The sequence below is a fragment of the Capsicum annuum genome, chromosome 3 (genome assembly GCF_002878395.1).
Source record: "Capsicum annuum cultivar UCD-10X-F1 chromosome 3, UCD10Xv1.1, whole genome shotgun sequence".
In the NCBI taxonomy this organism is placed as follows: domain Eukaryota; kingdom Viridiplantae; phylum Streptophyta; class Magnoliopsida; order Solanales; family Solanaceae; genus Capsicum; species Capsicum annuum.
This window is the reverse complement of record NC_061113.1, coordinates 270,073,667-270,099,859: the sequence shown is the minus strand read 5'-3', so window position 1 is coordinate 270,099,859 and position 26,193 is coordinate 270,073,667. Positions and strand designations below refer to the sequence as shown.

Genomic DNA, 26,193 nt, shown 5'->3' with positions numbered 1-26,193 from the left:
CGCTAAGAAAGAGAAAACAATAATGGATTAGAAGAGAAAGAAAGACGTTTTTTTCCTCCGTTTCCCGGAAAATTAGCTTTACATTGGGATCAAAGTGTAAATTTAAAAACTTGTGGGTTATTTTCAAACTTTTTCAACTTTCTTAATCCATAATAAAGTAATTGTCACTTCCAACTAATAATTAATACTTGTGTCACATACACCTCATTTTACAACTCTTTTGTCACCTGTGTCCCAAACCCCCTAGATACTAGGGGTGAGCATGGTATGGTATGGTACGGTATTTGAAACTTCGACACGGTAATTTCGGTATTTAGTTTTTAAAAATATTATACCATTACCATACCATATTAATTCGGTATGATTCGATATTTTAACGTTTGATTTCAGTATTTTGCGGTATAGTAATCGGTAATCATAGTTTGTTTAACTTTGACAAAATATACTCGTATACTATAGTATTATTACTTTGATTTTTCAAAAGTATGTCTTAATTGTATCATAAATACACATTACACATGTAAAAATATTGAAAAAGAAGTACAAATAATAATTCGTTTTATTAGTCAATTACACCAAAAAGACATTTAAATCAAGATAGAGTAGCGAAAGTTTCAATGTCGAAATATTTTTATACTAATACTAAGTTTTTTTTTGTATATATATATATATATATATATATAAGTTACTTATCTAACTATATATACTTCGGTATGGTATTCGATATTTCGGTATGTCATTTATAAATACCGAATACCATATCATATACCAAAAAAATTTAAAATATATACCACATACCATACCAAAAATCATAGTATCAAAAATTTCGATTCGATATAGTAATTCGGTATATATCATACCATGCCTACCCTACTAAATACACACAAATACAATTCGATTTTATTCAAGTTCAAATTGTAACGTAAATGTTGCAATGTTTGAACACTAATTTGTTTTGATACGAAGATTAAGAATATACTATTTATAGAAAGTATACTATGTAAAAGTATTTTACATTAAAAGAGTGTTTTCTAAATTTTTTGTAGTGTTTGATTAAAGGTATTTATTTATGATAAACGGTTAATTTTAAAGATATATAGCAAGGTATGGTAATTATTTTGTCTTTAATCATTAAAGGTTCATATGGATGAGTCAAGACATGAGTGAAAGCATATCAATAAAGTTTGTGGTATGGGATGAATAACTTAGTAAGATCATTTTTTTTCCTTGATTGAATTTTATGCAAGAAGTTAAATTATTCAGAGTTTCAATACGAATATCAAATTTAAGATAAGTAATGAGATTAATGTAAAGTTGCTTAAAATTGAAGTTAAAATACTACTCAGTAAAAGAAAATAACTTTTGAATAAATAGAAGTTAGAAATACTTTTATGAACGAAATGCCTTACTTTTCACAATTTGAAATAATTAAACACTTAGCTTAAGCAATTCAAGATAATCAAACACAAGAAAACAATTATAATATACTTTTTTTTTTTTATAGTTTTACTTGTTATGTTTCGTTATTTAAAAGTTAAATTGACAAACATTGATCAATATTTTAAGATTTATTTTTTTATTACATGAATATGATGGAGATTGTAACTTAGAATATTTTTCATATAAGTAACCTAACAAGTAAAAAATAGAGTACTAAAACAATTATAATACGAAATATAATAGGTAAAAAGTAACGTATCAAAACAATTATAACACGAAAGGTAACGAGTAAGAAGTAACGTACCGTTATTACATTACACACAACCATAAAACAACAGAGGCACTTAAAATATTTATAATGACATTATTAACCCTCTTCGCAGAAGGAGGCAATTTCGGTAAGTAAATGCAACCAGAGGGGCATAAACGTAAAAACAATAACCGTCCCTCCGCACCGTTCTCGCCCCTTTATAAAAGAGAGCCTCGCGATCCTTTAGCAAGCCAAATTGCTTACAATTAATTATACATTTCCAGAAAAAACCCCTTTGCTGAAAGAAAAAACTTTTTGGTCTACTGAGAGAAGATTAATCATGTGTGGTGGTTCAATAATCTCCGACTACATAGCTCCTAGCCGGACTTCTCGCCGACTTACCGCTGAGTTGCTATGGGGCCGCGCCGATCTGAGTAAAAAGCTCAAAAATCTTAGCAATTATCACTCTAAGCCCTTGCGATCTGAAGTAGTTGATGACTTCGAGGCTGATTTTCAGGACTTCAAAGAATTCTCTTATGATGAAGATGACGTTGAAGTCGATGTCAAGTCATTTACTTTCTCTGCTCCCAAAAAATCTACTGGTAAATTTTTTCTCTCTCATCCTTCCTTTTTTTTTGTGTGAGAGAATTGGGCATGTATATTTAATTACTTTGATTTTTGTAGATTGTTGTTCTAGATTTTTCTGGCCTGAATTGAGATTTTGTATCTGCTGGTGATATTGTTGTTATATTACTTGTGAATTTGTTAAAGTGGGAAAAAGGGGTAACTTTTTGTTGCTTAGCTAAAAAGGAAACTTTACTGCTCGTAAAAAGAGGAATGATCCAAAATTGCTTTTTTTTTTTCTACTTGATAAGCTAAAATAATGATAAATGAAGTTATTGATATAGATATAGATATAGATATAGATATCTGTATGCTTTGAGAAGCATTGAACAAACCTTTTAGTTTAGGGCTTGTTGATATCAGAATAGGAAATCAATGGCGATCGTCGCTTTTTATCTCTATGTTTATTATTTAAGTCTCATTAAGTGTATTGTATCAAAGTTGACATCTTTGCATTGAATTTTGGTGGGGAAATTTATGAATGAAATACTTTTAAGATAATAGAAGACTGTTATGAAAAAACCGATCAGAAATGTTGTGTTGTTTGTTTAGTCAATAATTCCTCTATAGATCCAATTTGATTGCGGGATGGTTACTTTGGTAGCAAGTTCTATTGATGATGAACTCTCTACCTTAAGACACTTTGCTTCATCATGCTTACAGATAAATCCAAAAGTCCATCACTTTGATGATGATTTTGGGTAATAAAGCTTAGATCTAGGCCACTAAGTTCCGTAGTTTTAATCTGGGGTAGGCTTTAATATATGGGTCCAAACCTCCTGTGTATGTAAGAAATTCACTTAATGTGTACATAAACTAAATTTAGAATTTAGTTACCAAGACTTCAGATAGTTCTCGTACAATCCAGAACCTATAAAGTTCAAATCTTTGATTCAACTCTGTTTTTAATTATTATTCCCAGAGAGATTTTGGAGCGGCTTGATTTTGCGTAAGCTATTGCCTTTAGTAATGTAGCACTAGTGTCATCTGCGAACCGTGATTGATTTTTAATTAGGCTTCTTTATGTTTTATGGTTATTATCTTATATATAGCATGTGATTTGATGGATTTATCATTGACAATTTATAGTGGAATTCATGGATGAATGAAGTACTTAATAATTCACTTTATCATCTGAAGGCTCCAAATCTGTGAAAGCTGTTGATTCAGACAACAATGCTGCTGATAGATCCTCTAAGAGAAAGAGGAAGAATCAGTATAGGGGGATCAGACAGAGACCTTGGGGTAAGTGGGCAGCTGAAATACGTGACCCAAGGAAAGGGGTTCGGGTCTGGCTGGGAACCTTCAATACTGCAGAAGAAGCTGCCAGAGCTTATGATGTTGAGGCTAGGAGGATCAGAGGCAATAAAGCTAAGGTAAACTTCCCTGATGAAGCTCCAGCGCCTGCGTCCAGACACTCTGTTAAGCTGAATCCTCAGAATGGCCTTCCTAAGGAGAGCCTGGACTCGGTTCCGTCTGACTCAACTATCATGAACAGTTTGGGGGATGGTTATTATGATTCTTTGGGATTCCCTGAAGAGAAACCCATGACAAAGCAGTATGCATATGGAAATGGGAGCAGTGCTTCTGCAGATACAGGTTTTGGCTCATTCACCCCTTCAGTTGGTGCTTCAGCTGGTGCTGATATCTACTTCAACTCTGATGTAGGAAGCAACTCTTTTGAGTGCTCTGATTTTGGTTGGGGAGAGCCATGCTCCAGGACTCCGGAGATATCATCAGTTCTGTCTGCTGCTGTTGAAAGTAATGAAGCTCAATTTGTTGTAGACGCCAATCCCCAGAAAAAACTGAAATCATGCACCAACAATCCTGTAGCTGATGACGGAAACACCGTGAACAGGCTATCCGAAGAGCTCTCAGCTTATGAACCCCAGATGAATTTCTTTAATCTCCCATATATGGAGGGAAATTGGGATGCATCAGTTGATGCCTTCCTCAACACAAGTGCAACTCAGAATGGTGAAAATGCTATGGACCTATGGTCGTTTGATGATGTTCCTTCTTTAATGGGGGGTGTCTTTTAAGTCGGCATGCCTTCCTTGCCTAGTTTTTGTAAATAAGGCATCATGTGAGTGATTTTGCTGTAGTTGCCTCCAAGAAACACACTTCACTATATACTTAGTGCATATATTTGATATGTTAATTTGATCTCTGTTAACTTGTTCTTTTAGGTGTGTGTGGTGGTGGAAGAAGGATGATCCACAGACGATCATATGATTAAGCCATGGATTGTGCTCGCAATAGATATTTGGTGATAGAGCAGTGCATAAGTAATTAGATTTAATTAACCAGTCAGAGATGTTAAGTTCAAGGTACTTTTTATTAAAAGATTTGAGCTGTATGGATGATAACAGTTGCTGAGATCTCGATGCTAGCTATAACCTACTTTTGGTGTTTACAAGTTGCTTCACATGGAACTATTCTTTGAATTCACTCATTTGCATATGCAGACTTAAAATATAATACTGCAACTTGGCAGACGTTTTGGGTGAGAACTTATATGATGAGTGCATTGGTGAATCAGCGTTTTGCATTTTCTATGGCCTCGTTTTCCGCGATTAATGTCTCTTGGAACTCAATTTTCGAGATATACCATAATGTTTTGCCACTTTTATTTGAAACATGAGACTAAGGCTATTCGACATTTTTTTTGTTAAGGCATGCTCTGCATTTTTGAAAAAAATGGACCCTGAACAGGTTGAAGATGATTTCGATTTGTAAGTTGTGTGTTCAAGTTCAGTTGAATGTACATGCTGGAATCTATGTTAATATTGATACGACAGCCCAGTCTCTGTAGTTATTTTACCGGTGTGTAAAAGTTACATCTTCGGTAGCAGTTAAAGAAAGTTTTATTGAGAATGGAAAGTGAGTTCTGTATTAGTATTAAATAAAGAAAGAAATTCTGTTGGATACCCCAGAAACGTGTCCTACAATCGGCAAATTTGGATAAGTCGAACTTTAATACTCTTAGTGAATACAGGATGAGAAATAAAAAAACAAAGGTAAGTGGCCAAGACAGGAGGGTAAGAAAACAAAGTAAACATTAGGTAAAGACATGACTGGTGTTGTGGGGGAGAGGTTAGTGGTAGGTAGGTGACAAGGTTGTTGAGGTGACAGCATCGCAAACGTGGGGAGGCTTAAAGTGAAGCAATTTCCTTAATTCTTCCACTTTTCTGCGATTGTTTTTTTTTTTTTTTTTAAATATCTATATAGTATTATTATTTGCTAATCTAATTAATTTAAATTCATGTCACACATACTCTATCGCAAATTTCTTTATTTTCAGAATTCAATCTCGAAGCTTTTTATCAAGAGCACAAACATCTCATACTAGTGTATTTTAAGGTACTACTTGTTAGTGGCCATGGTTTAATGACGAACGTGAAAGAAAGAAAGAATAGTGGTTGTGTGTCATTGTGTCAGCCAGATGGTTTTGGAGATATGTGGCTGCCCGTGATATCGATAGTGTGTCATTATTGTACATAAACTATTACTATATGATTAGGAGTAGCATCTAAGCACGAGGGTCAGGGTGGAGTTTGTTCTACGCTGAACTAGTAAAATTAAGAACATTACATAAATCAAACCTCTATCTCCCAAATTACTAGTAGAAAAGGGAGCCTATGCACATAATTAAAGAACTGATCTCAAGGCCTGAGTGTTGCTTTGACCATGTCACCTGTGTTCAAGATAATGGATTCAAAAAAAAAAAAAAAAAAAGCATATATACATTTGCGTGTTTCAACATAAAATAAAATGTATGTCATATTCTTAATGAAAACAAAATTAATAATCAATTAACTGTGACATTTGCGAATTACCTGTTAATTTGGTCCTAAACATATTGATTTGGCAATTGTGATTAAGTGATACCATGATCAAGAGAGCCGTGCTGGGTGTGCTATCTTTGGGTATATATCAAATTTAATGCAATTCATGTACTCTGTCTATTCAATTTTACTTGTCACATTTCTCTTCGCAAAAGTCAATTTGACCAATTTTTGGAGCTAAGTTGAATTATATGTTTGAAACCATACCAAATAATATGCTGTAAGTTGCATCTTGTACATATTGAAAACTAATTCTAATGGCAGATGTAAATATTTTTCGATAAGCGGCTAAATTTGTAATTTCCCTTCTCTTTGTGGTCGACAAATTTAGTCCATTAAACCAACATTAACTCAATTTAAATAACGCCATTTGTGGAAACACTTTCACCGATTTCCAACACAAGAGCCTACATAAGCCCAATTCATTTCCAACACAAGAGCCTACAAAAGCCCAATTCAAGTGTTACATAACATGGCCCAACCCATAGTCCAATAACGAGAAATTAGAGAAACAAAGATGAGAAGAAATGTACTATGTTTTCATGTTCAAGAAAGGAATAGGATTAGAAAGACAGTGGTCGAAAGAAAAACATCACATTCCTTCTTCCAAATGAAGGCTTCACTAATATTGTAAAGACAAATTATTAGTACATAACACCATCTAAGAGCTAATAAACTGATTAAACCCAAACCAAAATTGATCCAAATATGATTTGCTTCATTTCATGTCATGGATATTTCATACTATTGTCACTTATTTTCCTTCAAAAAATGCCTTTTCTTTCTTTTCACCTTCTTTTTCTTGATAGCCCTTGTGGTAGTAGCTATTCCTTCACTCCTTTTCTTAATCTTGAAGCCCCAAAAACCTATTTTCTCTCTTCAAACATTAAAGGTGCAATCTTACCAGTTGAACGTCTCGAAATCAGGCTCCGATCCCTTATTTTCATCTGTCGTCTGTCTGACACTGACTGCGCAAAATCCTAATAAAGTTGGCATAAGGTATAAGCCAACGCGTTTTCAAGTGTTTAATGATGGTCTAGTGATTGGAATGATACAAGTTCCTGCCTTTTATCAACCACCTCGTACCTATAACTTAACATTGGAGACTCGACTAATATTTTACTGCGTGAATGTTACACAAATTTTGTCTAGTATTTCATTGAAACACAATAGTTCAATAAAAAGTGTAGTTACCATTGCAAGCCTATTTGGTGATGTTGTAGCTCAAGTCAAACTTCTCAATGTCAACTTGCCCATGGTCAAGGTTTGTACTTTATCAAGGATTAGTTCTTTCTTAATTTCGACATTTCTACATGTAGTTATTTGTATTAAGTAAAAAATATTCTCTTTATACTATTATATATCACATACAACAACAACATATCCAGTAAAATCTCACAGAGCTTATATTGTATGTGAAATATATATAGATGTTAGTTTATTTTACTTAATTGTGATTTCTAGTACTTATGATTGTGTTTCTCTTGCAATTTTTGAAGTTAGCCGTGGAGTGCGCCATAAATATTGACCAAAATGATATTAAACTCAGTAACCAAATGGTGATCTACAGCTTGAAAGCAGCAAAACATAATACGGTATGGACGATATTATCTCAAGTATAATTACTGGTACCTCTTCTTTATTCTAACTTAATTATTTTATATATACATATGTATGTAATACTTTAAATTGTTATTCCGCATGCACTGTTTATAGTGTTAAACCCTTTTTTTTTTTCCTTCAATTTTCCAGATACCTCTTCCAATGAACATCAGGGGAAGTTTATCCAACAAGTGTTCGGCATCTATTTACATTTAACGAACTGATGAATAGGAATTAATTTGTAATAACTTTATTTTGTGTAATTACAGTTTTGTATATGCATAGTGTATTCTGATCTGTTACATACCAAGTAGTTCATTGTCTATGCACCTATTAGTTGGACTTGCATGACTCAAAAATGTGAACTAATAATTGATTGCAAGTTTAAGATAAAATTGATCCACTAATATATTCATTACGTTTACATGTCTTTTACAGAATCATGATTTAGATAGATAGATCGAGAGAGAGATTTCTCGATTTAATTAGTGACAAATTAAGGAACTTTACAAAAAGATAAAATTTACAAAAGTACATATGTACAATTTGCTACTTGTAGATGGTTGAGGAATTTAGGAAAACGTGTGGTTTGTAACATGGGAGAGATATTTGAATTATAAGTTTGAATTCGACAGTCAAAAGGCTACCAATAACTTCAATTGATTTTGTTAAGTTCCCTGTCGAAACCTTTTTGAAATCAAACCAAAAAGTAGTATAAAATGGTAGTAATTAAAAGTTTAATTTGTTTACACATGAACTGCTTTTCGATCTGCGTCTACAAGAAAGAGTCTGCTGTCGATATTAAATTTTATAAATTCTTAATTAGTCTGCTTTACTTTCCAAATTAAAGACTTAATGAGAAACTAGCTGGTGCGTGTTAACAACTTCAAAAGTCCTAATAAATAAAGGCATCAACGAATAAAGAAGATTGGATGATGAAGCAAGTGGCCTGGTGTTTAAACAATTATCAATGTGAATGAATCATTTCCTAAACAATGAAGGATATATAGGACCACCCATCCCTATGTTGTAAAAATATTAGATGATTTCTTACTGTCCAACTTTTATAGTTACCTGACAGGCCGATATACAGTACTTGTGTTGATAGATGATAACAGATATATGGTATACCCATGAAATTAGTCAAGACACACTCAAGTTGATCTGACAGTTTTAGAAACCAAGAAAAGACCAACGATCCATATGCTATGCAACTTTATAATTAACCATGCAATTGTTTGATTATTGTTTATGCCCATAAGGCATAAGCACCCCCCCCCCCCCCTCCTACATTTCTCCTTTTTCCTTTTATGTGGGGGGTGGATAGGACATGTAGGGTGGATGAGGTTAGAACATTTTTTTTAAGTTGTGTTTACTGAACACCAAATTGGAAGGTCGGTGGCTAATTTTAGTCAAACAGTACTGGCATGCGCACTATATGTAATCATAGAAACTCAGAAAAATACATGCAGTTCTTTGCCCTATAAATTAAATAAAGTGATCCTATATATAGCTACTTGTTTTAGTAATTGGTGATCACTATCTCATTCTTGTGTATACCCGAAATAATCAAAGTTTTCTATAAACTATATACCAATATGGCAAATAATAATCCTATGGGTGCCATAAGCAGCTATTTGACCATATTCAGTGTGGTTATGGGATTAATGGGTGCAACATGTAGCAGCCTCCATATGATGAGTGAATGCAAAAAGGCAGAAAAGGGATCAGTTGCTCTCTACATCTTTGGTGACTCCTATTTTGATGTGGGAAACAACAACTACATCAATACATCAACTCTTGATCAAGCTAATTTCTGGCCCTATGGACTATCTTACTTCAACTCCTCTACTGGAAGATTTTCTGACGGTCGTTTGATTTCCGATTTCATTGGTAAGCATGCATTTGCTGCGTAATTGTGTTAATTTGGTACGACAAATATCATTTTCTGAAAAAAAAAAAAATATACTCCTTCCGTTTCGTATTAGTTGACCCCTATATATACACTTGGCACACTCATTAGAAAATACTACTATTTATTAGGGATCTATTTTACCAAATTAACCTTATTAATTATGCTTTGAAATTATAAATTTGAATATATACACAACTTGTTTAACTATTTGATGATAAAGGATATTATTGGAAGAACATATTAAAATCCTTTTAATTTCATCAATGGAACAACTAAATTAAAATAAATACTTTTAGAAAGAGGGTCAACTAAAATGAATCTGAGGAAATAGTATTTTTTTTTACAACTTTTTGGTGTTTGGTCGTCAAATCCTTTTTCCATGAATCAAAACAGTTTCCATTAAGAGGAGGAAAGTATAGTCAGTTTTCCTTGGAGCTATAAGTTGCTCCCTCTGTTTAAAAAAAAAAATGACTTACTTTGACTTGACATAGAATTTAATAAAATAAAGAAGACTTTTGAATCTTGTGTTTTTAAATTAAAGATATAGGCCAAATGTATCAAAATGTCCTTCAATCTTGTAGTCTTAAACATGTCACGTGGAAAGATAAAATTTAAAAGTTGTCAAAAAGGGCTGGAAAAGGAGTCATTCTTTTTTAAACGAATTAAAAACGAAAGTAGGTCATTCATTTTTGAGACGGAGGAAGTACTTATTTTTACTAACACTTAAAAAGACAATTATTAATTTTTGGTTGTATTAAATTTTGTGACAGCTGAATATGCAAAGGTTCCAATACCAGCACCCATTATGCAGCCAAAGAATGAAGAGGAGGACAATTACGTTAATGGAGCAAACTTTGCATCAGCTGGCGCTGGCTCTCTAGTCCAGACATTCCAGGGTGCAGTACGTTCTTTCAACTTCATGGTCTCATTATGCATGTCTAATTAAAAAGAAATTAATTATATATGTATAATTTTTGCATAATTAATATAATTTGCTGTAGCATGTTAAAAAGTCAGGTAGTTACATTAGTGAGGTCTATAAACGACAGCTATGAAAAGTGAAAACAAGCAAGAACGTAACTCATCACAAGATTCTACTTTTAATTTCTAACCCATAAAAGTAAAAGTAAAAGTAAAAGACCTTTTCATAAACTTTAGAGAAAAATAAACAATTAACGTGCCGCTGATTGCGTTGAAATATTCTAATTGTTCTGTTTCCAATTATAGAAACTTCATGTTTAGCATGTTATTCAATTATCACTCAGCATCTGTTACTATTAATTAAACGGACAACTGTCAAAATTGAAACTTTATCTAAAAAATTGTTCTCTCCGTCCCATTTTATCCGTCTCAAATTTTCTAATTTGATATCTCATTTTACTTTTTTTTTTACTTATCAAGACAAGAAAAAAAAAATTCCCCATTATACCCGTAGTGTAATTGATTACTCCTTGTTATTAGTCATCTATCAATATTGGAACTAATAACAAGACACAATTAAGAGGGACAAAATGATAAAATTACATTATCAATCATTGTTTTTTAAATATTTGTGTCATCTCAATTTGGGACAGGTAAAATAGGACGGATAGAGTATGTTTCTTTAGTATCATGTTCGTTTTGTCCTTTCTTATTTTTGCTCGTATCAAAAAAATTGAAGGCATGGGGGTAATATTACAAATCAGCTGGGCATAGGGCATTTGCATATACCTTTTTACTAGGCCACTTTTTGAACTTTGACCCTCACTCAGTGAGCTAAATTTATCTGGAATTCTTTTAAAAAGTAAAAATCATTAAGCTACATTTAAAAGCAAAATTTAATCCATTGGACTAACAATGAGCATTAATCGAACAATAACTTTTTATTGTTGAAGTTTATGTTTCAATCAATTTTGGAACAAGTGCATCGATTAAAAGTTTTTATTTATGTTTCAATTAATTTTGAAACAAATGCATCACTTAAAAAATTTTGAGTTCATTCATTTACGTTTTAGATTCTTGAAAGAAAGACAATTTTTTATTTGAAACTGTTCTTGAACCTATTAACTATTACAGTACTGAATTAATACTCATCTTTTATATGAAACTTTTATCCTATAAATAGTGTTTCTTTTGTTTGAAAAGATAATCACTCAAAAAAAAAAAATACTATCCCCTTGAAAAACATTTGAGAGACATTGATCAAATGGTGAAATCACCGAATTCAAGAATAGAAGAGCAACATTTTTGAATGCTACTTGTTTTGTGGCTTAATTGAATCCCGAAGATAGAGTTGTTACTAGTTCTTCCGTTTGCTCGTGGGAGAGACTCCAACTATCTTCAAGAAGCTTATGATCGTGCCTCTCAGCCAAACAAGTTTTATTTTGAATTTCTTGTACAATTATCATTATTATTCTAACATAACTGTTGTTGTGTAATTATAAATTTTACACGTGAAACTCCAGGACATTGTTATGGAGTTTTACAGGTAGAATTTGATAATATTTTGAAGTTTCACTTATGAAATTCTAAACTCCATAATAGATTGACTCTGGTTATTTTTCTAAGATCATTAGTTTAGTGTACGTGCGTTGCACGTATATCTCACGTCAATACGAAAGATTATATACAAAAAAATAAACATAATAATTTTTGGGGCAAATGGTGTTTTTAAAATGAATTTATACGTTTATTTTAAAATTAGGATATGATTTCATATAGATTAACAATAAAGAATTGACGTGAACATGATGCTTAATGAATAAAGTGAAGGATCAAAAACACACCTAAAGTATCTCAATGTTTTTAATTTTCTATTTGAAACCACCTTTACTTTCTCTAGGTATAAGACTCTCTATATTTTATTTTTTTTTAAAAAAAAAAACTAAAATTAAATAAAATGTTACAATGCTAAAACCTAAATCTAAAACTAAATAACATTCTAAAAAACTAAATTTAAAGAAAGACAATCTATTATGTTCCGAGGTAAGATTAAAATTCTATTTCTATTTTTTTTCTAATTCATTCATTCTCTTCAAATTTCTATTACTATATTTTCTTCTACTCTATTATTTTTGTTTGTTATTATTCTGATTGTTAAGAACTTCATAGTAGAATCATAAACTCGTAAAAGTTAGTATCCTAAAAATATTACTAATTTTATAAGAAAAAGTTAAATAGTTGTAATCTAAATTTATGGGATTCATACTACAAATCATTATTTTTTTTTTCCTATCGACAAACAGTTTGAAAATTTTCTATGATAATTTATGAATAAAGTGAAGGATTGAAAAAATATCCAAAGTATTTTGACCTATTTAGCTTTCTACCTGAATTTCACCAGACAGTCTAAACATATGAATAGCAATGTAACAAAAAATTCATACTACTACTCATTCTTTCATGATTTTTCTCTATCAACATATAATTTGTAATTTTTATGATGACTGATGAATTAAGTGAAGGATAAAAATACATCTAAAATATCTCAACTTTTTTTATTTCTACCTATTTGATCATGAAGGTCATTAGCCACTCAAATTTGATGCTCATGAAATTCTGACACTCTGAATGTCAGTTCATCTAAAGACATCAGTCCCTTGACAACAACATTGGCAATAACCACAACACCAACTTCTTCAGAAATCAGCTTGACACTAACATGTGTCCCAGGATTTGTATTCTATAGGCATAACAGGGCAGAAACTTAAGATCAATGAACAAATGAATTAATACATAAAAATGACCCTAAACTTGACACCAAATTATAACTTTGACCTTAAACTTTGACAGTGCACAAATATGACCTTTAACTATTCAAAACTGCACAAATATGACCTCCAATCCTACGTGGCAAAACGTGTGTTCAACACGCAAAACTGGGCGCGTTCAGCTTAAAATCTAAGGTCATAATACATAAATATGACCTTAAACTTTGATAGTGCACAAATATGACCTTTAACTATTCAAAACTGCACAAATATGACCTTTAAATGATTCTTCACTATTATTTTTTTATTATTTTCGGCCCAATGATGAAAATGGCATCTAATTTCTTTTGTCATTGCGGAAAAAGAGCAATATTGAAGATTTATTAATTAGGCGGGTCAGCCTCATACGAAAAAATAGAGCGGATATGTATATATATTATAAAGCATATGACGAATTGAAATTATATAATATATCTAAATATTATTAATTTAAATATTAAATTAAAGGTGAAATTATACTAATAATAAAAAAAAATTATAGTTTTAATAAAACGTTATTAAATTAATGTTATCAAGGATAGTAGTAGTAGTATATTAAATTAATGTTATCAAATTAACATAATTAAACGATGTTATTAAAATAACGAGGGGCGGACCTACGTAGTTTCCATGGGGTTCACCCGAACCCCTCAGTAAAAAAATTACTTTGTATATATATAAGATAGAAAATGTATATTTATGTACGCATATTAATGTTGAACCAAATGAAACAAGGCACTTAGATAGCCTAGTGGTGTTATTTGCTCTTCTTGGGCGCTTCCTTCACCCTACTGTGTGGGTTTGATCCCTGCTAGTAGCTGTTTTTTTAATTAAAAAAAAGTTAGGTGTTGCTGCTATAAAAATAAATAAAATAATAATAATAATTTTTTAAAATTAAAAAAAAAGTTAGGTGCTGCTACTATAAAAATAAATAAAAAATATATATTATAATAATAATAATAATAATAAAAACGACGTCGTTTTAACACAAAAAATAAAACTTTGATAGTGCAAAAATATGACTTTTAACTATTTAAAATTACACAAACATGACCTCTCTCCAAGTCAGCCCTTTTAACGACGTGACATCGTTGTGATTGGATTAACTTTCCACGTAGGCGTGAGTGAGACTCACGCATGGGGTTGCAAAATCGAAGGTTATATTTGTTCAGGTTTTGAATAGTTAAAGGTCCTATTTGTGCACTATCATAGTTTATGATCAAAGTTATAATTTGGTGTCAAGTTTAGGGTCATTTTTATTTATTAACTCTGAACAAATACTCTAGAAGTATTCATACAAATATAAGATATTTATACATCCAAGTGATCGTCTAAAATAAATCATGAAATCTCATATAACAAATTACTTTTTCGTTTTTTTCTATCGACAAACAACATAACAATTATTATAATGCCTTATGAATAAAGTGAAGATAAACAAAATACACTTAAAATATCTTGATATTTTTAGTTTTCTACGTGAACTTTAACCAAACACTTTACACATATAAATGATCGTCTAAAATAAATTATGAAATTTCATACTATAAATCACTATTTTCTTTTTATTCAGGGTCAAATAACTTGAAAATTATTATGATAAAGTGAAGGGTCAAAACCACATCTAAAGTGTCTCGATCTTTTTATTTAACCGAACATTCACTAATCGCGTTGTACATCTAAATGATCTTCTAAAATAAATTATGAAATCTCATACTATAAATTATTTTTTTTATTTTATTTATGGACAAACAACTTAAAAATTATTATGACGACTTATGAAAAGTGAAGGGTCAAAAATAAACATATATAAAAAGGGATCGATAACACAATTGGTGATAGAAAAAATATAACAAATCTTTATATATATGTATATATTTTTAATCTAAAATATACATCTTCTTTGTTGTCCCTCACTGAATGCCTTACAACAACATAACTTCTTCAGGTTTGCCCTCTCTTCTCCCGAAAGAAATTAGTATGCAATGTTGTGAGAAAGGTAAGGGGAAAAAATATGCAAGACTACAAAGCAAAAAAATATCAAAAACTTTTAGCAACCTACACTTGAATCTATTATCTAACAATATGCTTCTCTACCATGTGGGGCAACAACATATTCTTGTATATTCAAATTCATGTCAATTAGAAATAACAAAGAATTACATGAAATGCCTGTTTTTTCAACGGCGATAAATATGCAGGTGGACGTTCAAGCAAAATCCTAGCAATTATAATAACCTACAAGCACAACTACTATTGTTAATAACAACAACACATACGTACTCGTAGAACTTACACCTACCCTACTACTATTTTTATAGGGTAAGAGATTGTTTTCGATAGATCCTCGGTTCAAAATAATAATAATAATAATAATAATAATAATAATAATAATAATAATAATAATAGTGGTGGTGGTGGTGATGGTGGTGGTGGTAGTGATAGTAGTAGTAGTGGTGGTGATAGTAGTAGTAGTGGTAGTAGTGATAGTGGTTGTAGTGGTAGTGGTAGTAGTGTCTGAGATAGTAGTAGTAGCAGCAGCAGCATCTGAGATAGTAGTAGTAGTAGTGTCTGAGATGGTCAGATACTAATATATATATATATATATATATATATATATATATATATATATATTAGATTTGGTTGATTTCAAAATAAAAACCCTTATGAATTCGATGGTGCGAAAATAAATCTGAAAAACTTTCTCAAAATGATAATTCCTTTTCACAATGAAAAGGATGGTAACTATTCATTAAACCAAAGTACTATTGCTACCAAAATATTCACATTATTCGATAAAAAATATTTCAAAGTTACCTGAATACATGTTTTAGTTCTTGCTTGCATATTTTTTATGATTACACCGTACCATCTTTACCAATAATAAGACCAACCTAAAATACAAATCATATATCTTTCCCTTATCATATATTTTAGCATTCCTTAATTATTGGTTATCTTAATATTTCTTACTAATATATATGTTCTTTTACCACAGATTTTAGAATTTCTTAATTATTAATTCTCTTAAAATCTATTACCATATATTTTAAGACACCTTAAATAAATTATAAAAAAAGAAAATTCAGAAAAATAAGAAAGTTCAAGGAACTTACGTGTTTTTTATGGACTAAAATCAAAATTCTAATAGTAAGAAAATAAATTTCAAGATTACGTGTTCATTATGGACTAAAATCAAAGTCCGAGTAGTTAAGAAATAATTAAAAGATAATTTTTAAATATTAGAAAAATAGTTTTAATTTTTTTTTTTTTACATATTAAGAAAAAAGATTGAAATTACCATACAACTCAACTTCTAGATTTGCATCCGCTCTTCAATTGCCACAAATTAAAGTCATACCACTATTGTAATAAATAAATAATTTTAGCTCGATCAAAATAATTTGAAATACAAGAAAAAACACATCAACACATTATCAAGAAAAGAAAAGAACTAAAAACATTGTATATAGTCCCATTGACTCATTTAGAATCATATTTCAACTCACGTCCCTCTACAATTCAATCTTTAAATCAATATATTTTGAGAAAATCTCATTCATGGTCACTTTAACTTTAATTTGTGTCCATTACACAAAAAAGATTTTCTTTTTTTTTTTCATTACACAAAAGTTATCCTACTCCTTTTCAGTCATCAAAAGAATCACTTTGATCCAATTTTATAATAATTTCACCTGAAAAATAATGTGGGAGACTTAATTAATGCATTTGCTTTATTAAATAAAGTTAGGGTCATATACTAAACTAAGTATTTCCCTACATATATGATATATATAAAAGTTTTTCCTTCCTACTTTCAAGCATCCCTACACATATATGAAGATTGTCAACTTAACAACCACTAAAAATGAACAAAGTTTTTCAATCATCACACATATAATTATACTATTTTTCTAAGAAATACGTCGAAAAGTCAGCAAAGATATTTTTTAAATAAATGCAAAAATTATAGATCAAGCTAACAGAACAACCAACCAAATTAACATCAATCCAAATGCGTTCAGAAGAACAAATGATAGATCCATGTATGAGACGCCTTCTTATTTTGGAAGCAGATTGATTCATTAACCAGCAAATATCAAATCACAACATGTTAGAAAGCAATCTGTTACATATGGCAGCAAAAAAAAGTTGTGATCTTAAACAGGAATAATTTCAGTTCATCAGACCATATCTTACCATCGAAAAATATTCAGAAAAATTGATTAAAACACAAATAGAAATTTTCAGCAGATTTTCGCCAGCTTTTGCTCACCACAAGAAAGAAACATTTCATCCGATTCGGGATTCTAATATACAAATAAACCAACATAAATTTATGTATATACTATACTCTATCATCAAACTTTTCTTAACTTTGTACATATACATAAAAAAATATATCAAAATAGAAGAAAGTTGCTACCCTATTGGTATTAACAACTGCGATTCAGTTGTTTAGTGTTAATAAAACTTTACGCCTCTTATTCTTTTCATATATTTAGGAGTTAATATTATAAAAATAATTAACTATTAATTTTAAAAAATATAGTGAATGACTATTTTGTATATTTCAGGACATTTATACGAATTTTTACACTTTTGATTTCTCTGATTTGTCAAAGATAATATTCACATTGTTACAAAAAAAGAACACAGTATAGATAGATACATGAAAATAACAGTCTAAATAAATCTTAAATTAAATCCATGCTTGAGATTAACAATGTTGCCTAAAGCTTATCCTAAAGTCTCCTTTACAATGCAACATTTAACTTAAAAATCTGTTCGAGAAAGGAAGGCCGCATCACATAAAATCTTAGTTTATAACTTTTGAATTATGATTATCAACTCTACGAAGATTCAAAGTTAGGGGAAGCCTCATAATTTGTTAAATCATATTCTTTATACATAATTCAAAAATCCATTGCAAACACAACAACAACTGATATACCCAATACAGAATGTACGCAGACTTAAGTTTCTGATCATCACAAATACAATAAAAAAATATTTATATCCAATCAAGTTTGTATACATAATTTGAAAATCCATCACAAATACAGTACCACCAACAACAACATACCCCCGTAATTTACAAGTGATTGTATGCAAACCTTTCCTCTACCTCGTAAAGATAGAGAGACTATCTTCGATCATAACAAACATAGCAACAACATATCTCGTGTAATCCAACATGTAGAGTCGTGAGAGTGCAAACCTTAGAGAGTATTATCGATCATCACTAACACAACAGGAAAAAATTTCAATCAAAAGTATAAGGTAAATCAAGAACAAATCTTTTTCAATTTGCGATTTCGAAAAACATCCAATTCAGTAGGTCCAGAAGTTGCAATTGGCTCAAATATTTCATAAGCAGTGGTCATTGCCTCCAGAGTTCAGATAACACAAATTACTAAAATATAAAGAAGTAGCCATGATCAATCAAGATAGGATCAAGATTAAACAAACTCCTGTCAAAGTGTCACAACATATCAATTTTCGATCTCTCCCTAAGAGTAACACAACAATAAAATAAATAATAGAAAGGAGAAAATATTAGACCATCGCACAATAACACAAACCACCTCGTTAATAATTTTTGAGACGAATCAATAATTTTCTACATTAAGTAACCAACACAGATCAAATTCATTTATCATCTATTATTATAGTAAATGCCGATCAAATAACCAATATTCTTATTTCAATAAAAAATATTTATATTAAAGAAAACAAATGCAACATATGTAACCTTAATCACCTTGACACGGGATCATTACATATAATTAAGTTACGTAAAACTCATGCAACAATATAAGGTTACATAGTTCTCCAACTTTGCTTCGTGCGTTGTATAAGTCTGTTTTTTTTTTTTTTTTCATCTGTGCATAGGTAGATATAGGAGTGAAGGGGTTTTAGGTTTTCAGTTTAGGGGAAACGATGTGAGCAGATGGGAGGTTGAGGAGAAACTGTGGACCTTCTCTATTTTCAAATTTTAATAGCTAAATACATATAATTTGTACTAAAGAATATTTTTTCCTTTTTTTATTCCTGAATTTTGAAAGTAAAATTGAAAGAATATTTTACGTGATTTCACATAGATCTAAAACTTAAATAATAATTTGAGGAAAAAAATAAAAATAAAATTATTTTGTGGAGACTTTTAATAAAGGTTAAAAAGTTCAAATTTGACAGTGCCGATCATTATTTTTTTCAAATCTTTAAAGTCAATATATACATATATGTAGTAGTAATTAGCTAACAACATGCCAATGAAATTAAATATAATAGGAGTATTGAATTTCTTACCCTCCATTGCATGCAACATATGAACACTTTTGAAGGAGGACTCGATCATTCTTATATTAGCATGCTTGAGTACATTACCCTCTACATCATAATTGACGTATTACACCAATTTTATTTACTTTCACTTGCCTTACAAAACAACTTCTACATCAAACTTCTTTGTGGGAGCAATTAGCAGCTACCTTTGATTTAATTTTCTAGTACACATCTTTTTTAATAACAGAAAATAGTAAAGGGACAACTACATTGGTGCAGCTATATTCAAATTAGTAAGAAATAATCCTTAAAATAGAAAGAAAAATCTAATGAAAATATCATGAGTTTTACACCTAAACAAATTCAAATTCTTAATATAGGGAAGGAAAATTAAAATTTTTAATCCTTAAGATATGAAAGGAAAATTCTAATCCTTAAAATATGAAAGGAAAATTAAATTTAAATTGGTGAAATTAGGTGAAAAATATTGCACGAAAGTTTTCGTCCACCTACGGTTAAGAAAATTAATGGTATTCATTAAAATTTAGTTATCAAACATTTTCTTATTTGAGTTGTGTACCTAACATTTAGGATTCGGTCAAGTTTTTCAAGAAAATTCACCAAAATTCATATGTATGAAAATAGTGAAAAAAGAAGAAAAAATATTTTCAAAAAAGATAAACTCATTTCCCTTTTTTTTTTTTTTTTTTTTTTTTTTTTAACTATATGTAATTTTTTTTTCTTTAAAATATTTATGTGGCAAATTTATACGTTGTAATATATGAAAGGAATTTAAAAAATACGTTGGTATATATTTTTACATGTCATATCAATAATTTTTAAACCTTTCAGTATTAAAAGTTATTAGAATTAAGATACTAACTTAAATAAATTTATTCCTTCTTGAAAGTGAATAGGAGTCTTCAATTTGACTTAAATATGCTCACATTGATTCCTTTCTTTTTTTAGTTACTTCGTGATCAGGAAGGTTTAATTTTTTTTTTTAAGTGAATTTTTTTTGTATATAATTTGAGTAGATAAACCTAACGGTATGTTGCTTTTTTCCCTTATCAATGTGGTTTTTACATATATTTTAGGAATCTTAATTGTAATTTCTATATATTTTAGGACTCTCATATTTTTTTTTCATATATTTATTTATTAAGATTCTTTCCATATATTTTAGGATTCCTTAATTTAATAAAATAATAATTGAAGAAAAAAAAGGTGAAAAAACGATTTTGTTTAAAGAAGATACTTTTAATGAAGGGTAAAAAGGGCAAACGCCAATTATAAGGGTCTTCACACTTTTTATATAACTAGTTTAGATGTGCATGCCTTGCGCGTGTACATCACTTTAATAAATTTAATTTTATAAAATCACTTACATATAGAAGAATGACGGTCCTTAAAATGTTGATTGGTTTTTTTTCTTTATTAAAAGGTTCTACAATAAACAAATTTCTAGGATATAGGATATAGATATAATTAAGGTTGGTCTTAAAAAAAAAATTAAAGAGCAAAAGTTATTAAGAGTTATAAAATAACATAAGTAAAGTTTGAAGAACTCACATATTAGGAGCAACACAAAAGAATGCAAAAATAAATAATGTCTTTCTTATTTATTTGTTCAGTTCTAGATTTCGAGTGACTAAAATCAGCCTCTCATTACTATTTGTCAATCACCAATCTAAAGCCCAACAAATAATATCATCTTTGAGCTCCATTATAAATTTTGTTCAGCCATCAATTCAACTGTAGCTCCCATCAAGTTTCAAAAACTGAATAAAAAGGCAAGTAAAATAAATTTTCAATAGCAAATCTAACATCATTTTATTCACTTTAATCTTCTCTCAAACCACCATCATCAGCAAAAATTAATACGAAAATTAAAAATATATATATAAACAATAATTTTGAAAACACTCACAAAAAAGATTATTCACTTTAATCTTCTCTCAAGTTGTCACAAGTAGACAAATTTAAAAAGAAAAAAGGAACAAAAAATCTTAAACAACAAATTTTTCCATCTCCAAAATAAATAGGATTCTTTCTATTTGTATTCTTTTTAAAAAATAATCAAATAATTTTTTATTTTTTTTAAATAAACAGAAGCAATGAAAAAGAAGTTGGAAGTGGCTAAAATAAAACTTCCTTCTTAAGCCTATAAATATGAAAAATTAGAAATCATGTCGTTTGTCTACTATTAGCTTTAGGAGACTTCTACCTCAATTAACCTATTTTTTTTTTTTTTTTACCTTTTTTGTCATTAGAATTTTTTTATTAAATAATAATTTTAAGAAAATAGTGAAAAGATGATTTTGTCTATTATAAAATATTTTAATGAAGAGCAAAAAGTTTAAATTACTTTTCCAAAATGTTTACATTTTTAATATATTATAGAGATAGGATAGAGATATAGGATAGAAAAGTGGTCACTGGTGCTCTTTCTACCCAATAAGCCTAAGGCCACAACATGGCCAAAAATAAAAACACTGCTATCTTGGACTTTCGACACAGAAGTTGGACCAAAAACATTATGGCCCCTACCCACCTAGAATGCTACAAGTGAAATTTTGTTTTGTGTCAGTCTTCTCATGAGAACGTGCATTGTGCAGAACTACTTTTAATTTGTTTTTAACTCTTACCGAGTTGTTTCTTCAGGTGATTGATTTGAAGACACAATTGAATAACTACAAGAAGGTGAAATTTTGGCTGAGAAACAAGTTGGGCTATTCTAAATCAGACAAGATATTGAGAAGTGCTGTTTACTTGATTAGTATTGGGACCAATGACTACTTAAGTACCTTTTTGACCAATTCTACACTCCTATCTTCCTATTCTCAAACACAATATGTACAAATGGTCATTGGCAACTTGACCACTGTCGTTCGAGTAAGTAGAACTCATCAATCTCATTGCTTAAAATGTCACTTATCAAACAAAAATTGAGTAATTATTCTCTAATCGAAAAGTCAATCACTCTATTTTTGTTATTTTATAATACACTTATAGCAGCAATATTTTATCGCTGCCGAAGTTAAAAAATGTCAAAAATACTCATTATAATCGGTATAAAGATATCTAATCCACTGAACCGATACAATTTCCACTTAAACGGGTCAAGTACATGTAACCGAAGACCCCTTTTTGTTTTACCCAATATTTGTAGTAATTGGATCGGATATCCTTATAATATAATGGGTATTCTTTAAAGTTTTATGATATTGGTAACGACAAAAACTATTGTCATGTCAGTTAAGTGGCTGAAAATACTATCACTTAAGTGGAGTAAGTGACTTTATGTGTGAAATGCCAAAATTTTAGTGACTTTTTTTGTCACGAAAGCGAAACAAAGGGAAATAACTTTTAGTCACTATATATTAGCTCAAAAACTTATGATATTGATGCAGGAAATACACAAGAATGGAGGCAGGAAATTTGGGTTTCTTAATTTGGGTGACTTGGGATGTTTACCAGGCCTAAGAATGCTTAACCCTCCCAACAAAAATGGGTGTCTTGAAGAAGCTTCAAAACTTGCAAAATTACATAATGTTGAGCTTAACAATCTACTCTTAGGAATTGAAAAAAGGCTCAAAGGGTTCACCTACTCACTTTATGATTTCAACCGTAGTTTGAGACACAGGATGAATCATCCCTCTACATATGGTATGCATTAACTTACGGTTACACTTTCTTATTGCATGATAAATAATCTAAAGTGCTTGTAAACTAAAGATCATGAATTGGCTCAACCTATATACACTTGTAATTTGATCAAGATAAACACCCTCGATCCCTTCCATTTCTGTTGTTCATTTTTTCATGTAATGATACTTTCAAATAAATATTTTTAGTGCTTATCAAACATACAACTTCTTATGATCAGATTCAGCGTTTTAATCAACTTACACAATTGATTATATATGTATAACATCAATATTTATAATTCATGTTCATCAACTACTTTTAATCAACTGACTACTGAGCTAAACAATTTTTTAAACAGTTGATTAAGCTGTTTAATTTGACGTAAGATAAAGAGTCTCATTTTAATTAATTAGTTCATATTCTTGTAGGTTTCAAGGAAGGGAAAAGAGCATGTTGTGGAACAGGAAGATATAGAGGAATATACAGCTGTGGAGGAAAGAGGCCAGTGAAGCAATTTGAGGTTTGTAAAAGCCCCAAAAGGCATGTCTTTTGGGACTCTTATCATCTAACTCAAACTATTTACCAGCAAATGGCAGATGAAATGTGGAATGGGTCCCATAGACTCTCAGGACCTTCTACTCTCAAGGCACTCTTTCAATGCCTCTAATATTAATGTACAAAAAACACACAATATTCGATTTATTAAAGTTTCTGCTATACGTGAGGTTCGAGAAAAGGCTAAAGTACAGGAGTACAGCATACACATTCATTAACTTCTGTTAGAAAAGTATTGCAATCACAATAGTGACTTCTTGATTTGGTCCATTAGTCCAAGAAGTGATTGACAATTTGAGTTGATTTTATGCTTTTATAGAGATAATTGTTCCCTCGATCTCTTCCATTTTATATGAAATATTGTTTTAGTATGTTACAAAAACGTGACACTTAATTATCTATATTTAGAAACTATTTAACTTGAAGGGGCCGGGTTTGATAGTGGAGATTAGAAAGGTTTTCCAATATCAAATGAGGATTGAACTTGCTTTTGATTGCGGGTGTTAGCTAAAATCAAGATAAAATTATATCAAACTTATGAGATTATCTATCATAATCACGATCCTAGGATAAACATTGCTTTGACCTAAACGATCCTAAATTCTTTAAGGATGAAATGAAAAGTTTAGAATTTTAAAATGAGATCCCATATTCGTGTTTAAAATCACAAACGCTAAGAGCGATGCGAATATTATTTGGCCAAACATCTTGATAGACAAAATGTTTCAGAGCACTTAATATATAGACAATTAGAGGTCGTTGTCCATAAATGATGAGATTAGTACTATGAAAAACAACAAATGTAATAAGCTGGTACTACTACTGCAACTTCAACCAAAAGTGACTTGAATGTTGGTTTTTGCTGAAAATTGTTTTAGACCTTGATATTTTCAGTAAGGTGGAGCATTCCTTCAGTGTTGCTCTTATCCAAAATATTAATTGTAACAAGTGTAATGGGTCCAATTCTTGAACATGACACAAGAAGAGGATGCTGACAAGTGACAACCTTAACCCAGAAATTAGTAACATGTGTTATGAATATTGCTAAGGCCACTCCAACAAGTTGCATTTAATTCCTGATGGCTAACATTTGCATTATCGATTTTATAATATGCCCAATTCCTAACCCCCACCTGCCTGTTCCACATGCAGTTGCAATGAATGGAGCAGACAACGTGCTACTCCGCAAATTTTGCTAACAATTTCATAATCGTTACGTTGAAGATAAAATAGTACGAAACATGTATCATTGTTAATAGTTAGGAATTGATAGGAGAGTACTAAATTATTGGTTTCCAAGAAATTAATTCAAGTGGTTAGGATTTAGTATTATTCTATGAGGATATAGTTGGAAGAATTTATGAACACATACTGCTGCGTGCCAAATCTGTCGTCCTTTCAAGGTGGGGTAAAATCTTGGAGAAAGAAGAAACAATGTACTTTAGATGAATAGCTTTTTATCACTTAGAATTCATGTGAGCAACTTTTTGAGAGAAAGATCCCTTAGTTAGTGACATTTTGCGGTGAAAATCAAAATTAAGTGACTTTCGTCTTTTTCGAGAAAGCCCCTTATTTGAGTGATTATTTGGTATATTAACTTGAAAAATGAAATAGGCTAATGCATAGTAAAAAACTTGCTACTCTATCAATATAGACCGTGATAAAATGATTAAGATTCTCCTATTCTTTATTGAGTTTGAGCTCTTGAAAATGAAAATAAAATAAAATCTATTGAGAGTATTACCCTCAACATGGTCGACAATACATGAATTTAAGTTAATTTAATCTCATTTCTATATTATAGAAGAGCTGGTTTCGACCAGCTCTTTATCATTTACCATTTTATCCTTAATTGCTCCATAATTTACTATATTACCCCTAATTATTATAAGTCATTTATATATTAGAATTAATAATATTTTTTATTATATTAACCTAATTAATTATTATAAGTCATTAACTAGCTCTTTATTATTTACCATTTTATCCTTAATTATTCCATAATTTACTATATTACTCCTAATTAATTATTATAAGTCATTTATATATTATAATTAATAATATTTTTTTATTAGTCATTTATGTATTAAAAAATTCATAATATTTAATTAAAATATTGATTTCGACATGGCTGCTTCAAGAGCTGCACCGTGATTTCACTATATCACCCCTAATTAATTACTATAAGTTATTTATGTATTAGAAAATTAATAGTATTTAATTAAAACAAGAAAAGTATGCGTTTATGACATATTTGTTGCAGCTGCTTCAACCATAATCATCTTTGAGAAG

The 26,193-nt window shown here is 30.2% G+C and overlaps 2 protein-coding genes across 3 annotated transcripts; both read left to right on the top strand.

Annotated features, from left to right (window-relative positions):
- Window positions 1-1,876: 1,876 nt before the first annotated feature.
- Window positions 1,877-4,730, top strand: LOC107861650 (ethylene-responsive transcription factor RAP2-12). 2 transcript variants are annotated; one of them, XM_016706959.2, is made up of 4 exons: window positions 1,877-2,292; window positions 3,455-3,913; window positions 3,983-4,400; window positions 4,504-4,730. In XM_016706959.2, the coding sequence occupies exons 1-3, from the start codon at window positions 2,031-2,033 to the stop codon at window positions 4,354-4,356; spliced, it is 1,095 nt and encodes a 364-aa protein (XP_016562445.1). In that variant the 5' UTR covers window positions 1,877-2,030; the 3' UTR covers window positions 4,357-4,400; window positions 4,504-4,730. The 2 variants fall into 2 exon arrangements, with proteins under 2 accessions (XP_016562445.1, XP_016562444.1); XM_016706958.2 differs by having other exon boundaries at window positions 1,935-2,292; window positions 3,455-4,400.
- A 1,315-nt stretch (window positions 4,731-6,045) lies between these two features.
- LOC107864694 (GDSL esterase/lipase 5-like) lies at window positions 6,046-24,228 on the top strand. Its single transcript, XM_016711129.2, has 7 exons — window positions 6,046-7,426; window positions 7,662-7,757; window positions 7,915-9,657; window positions 10,450-10,580; window positions 22,360-22,590; window positions 23,109-23,364; window positions 23,775-24,228. Exons 3-7 carry the CDS (start codon window positions 9,363-9,365, stop codon window positions 24,011-24,013), a joined length of 1,152 nt encoding a protein of 383 aa, XP_016566615.2. The 5' UTR covers window positions 6,046-7,426; window positions 7,662-7,757; window positions 7,915-9,362; the 3' UTR covers window positions 24,014-24,228.
- The last annotated feature ends 1,965 nt before the right edge of the window (window positions 24,229-26,193 follow it).

Bases quoted from the DNA above. Each gene is read 5' to 3' on its own strand.
- LOC107861650 (XM_016706958.2), top strand. From the start codon at position 2,031: ATGTGTGGTGGTTCAATAATCTCCGACTACATAGCTCCTAGCCGGACT. The intron at 2,293-3,454 runs GTAAATTTTTTC...TATCATCTGAAG, and splicing joins TGCTCCCAAAAAATCTACTG to GCTCCAAATCTGTGAAAGCT.
- LOC107864694 (XM_016711129.2), top strand. From the start codon at position 9,363: ATGGCAAATAATAATCCTATGGGTGCCATAAGCAGCTATTTGACCATA. The intron at 10,581-22,359 runs GTACGTTCTTTC...TTGTTTCTTCAG, and splicing joins TCCAGACATTCCAGGGTGCA to GTGATTGATTTGAAGACACA. The intron at 22,591-23,108 runs GTAAGTAGAACT...ATATTGATGCAG, and splicing joins ACTTGACCACTGTCGTTCGA to GAAATACACAAGAATGGAGG.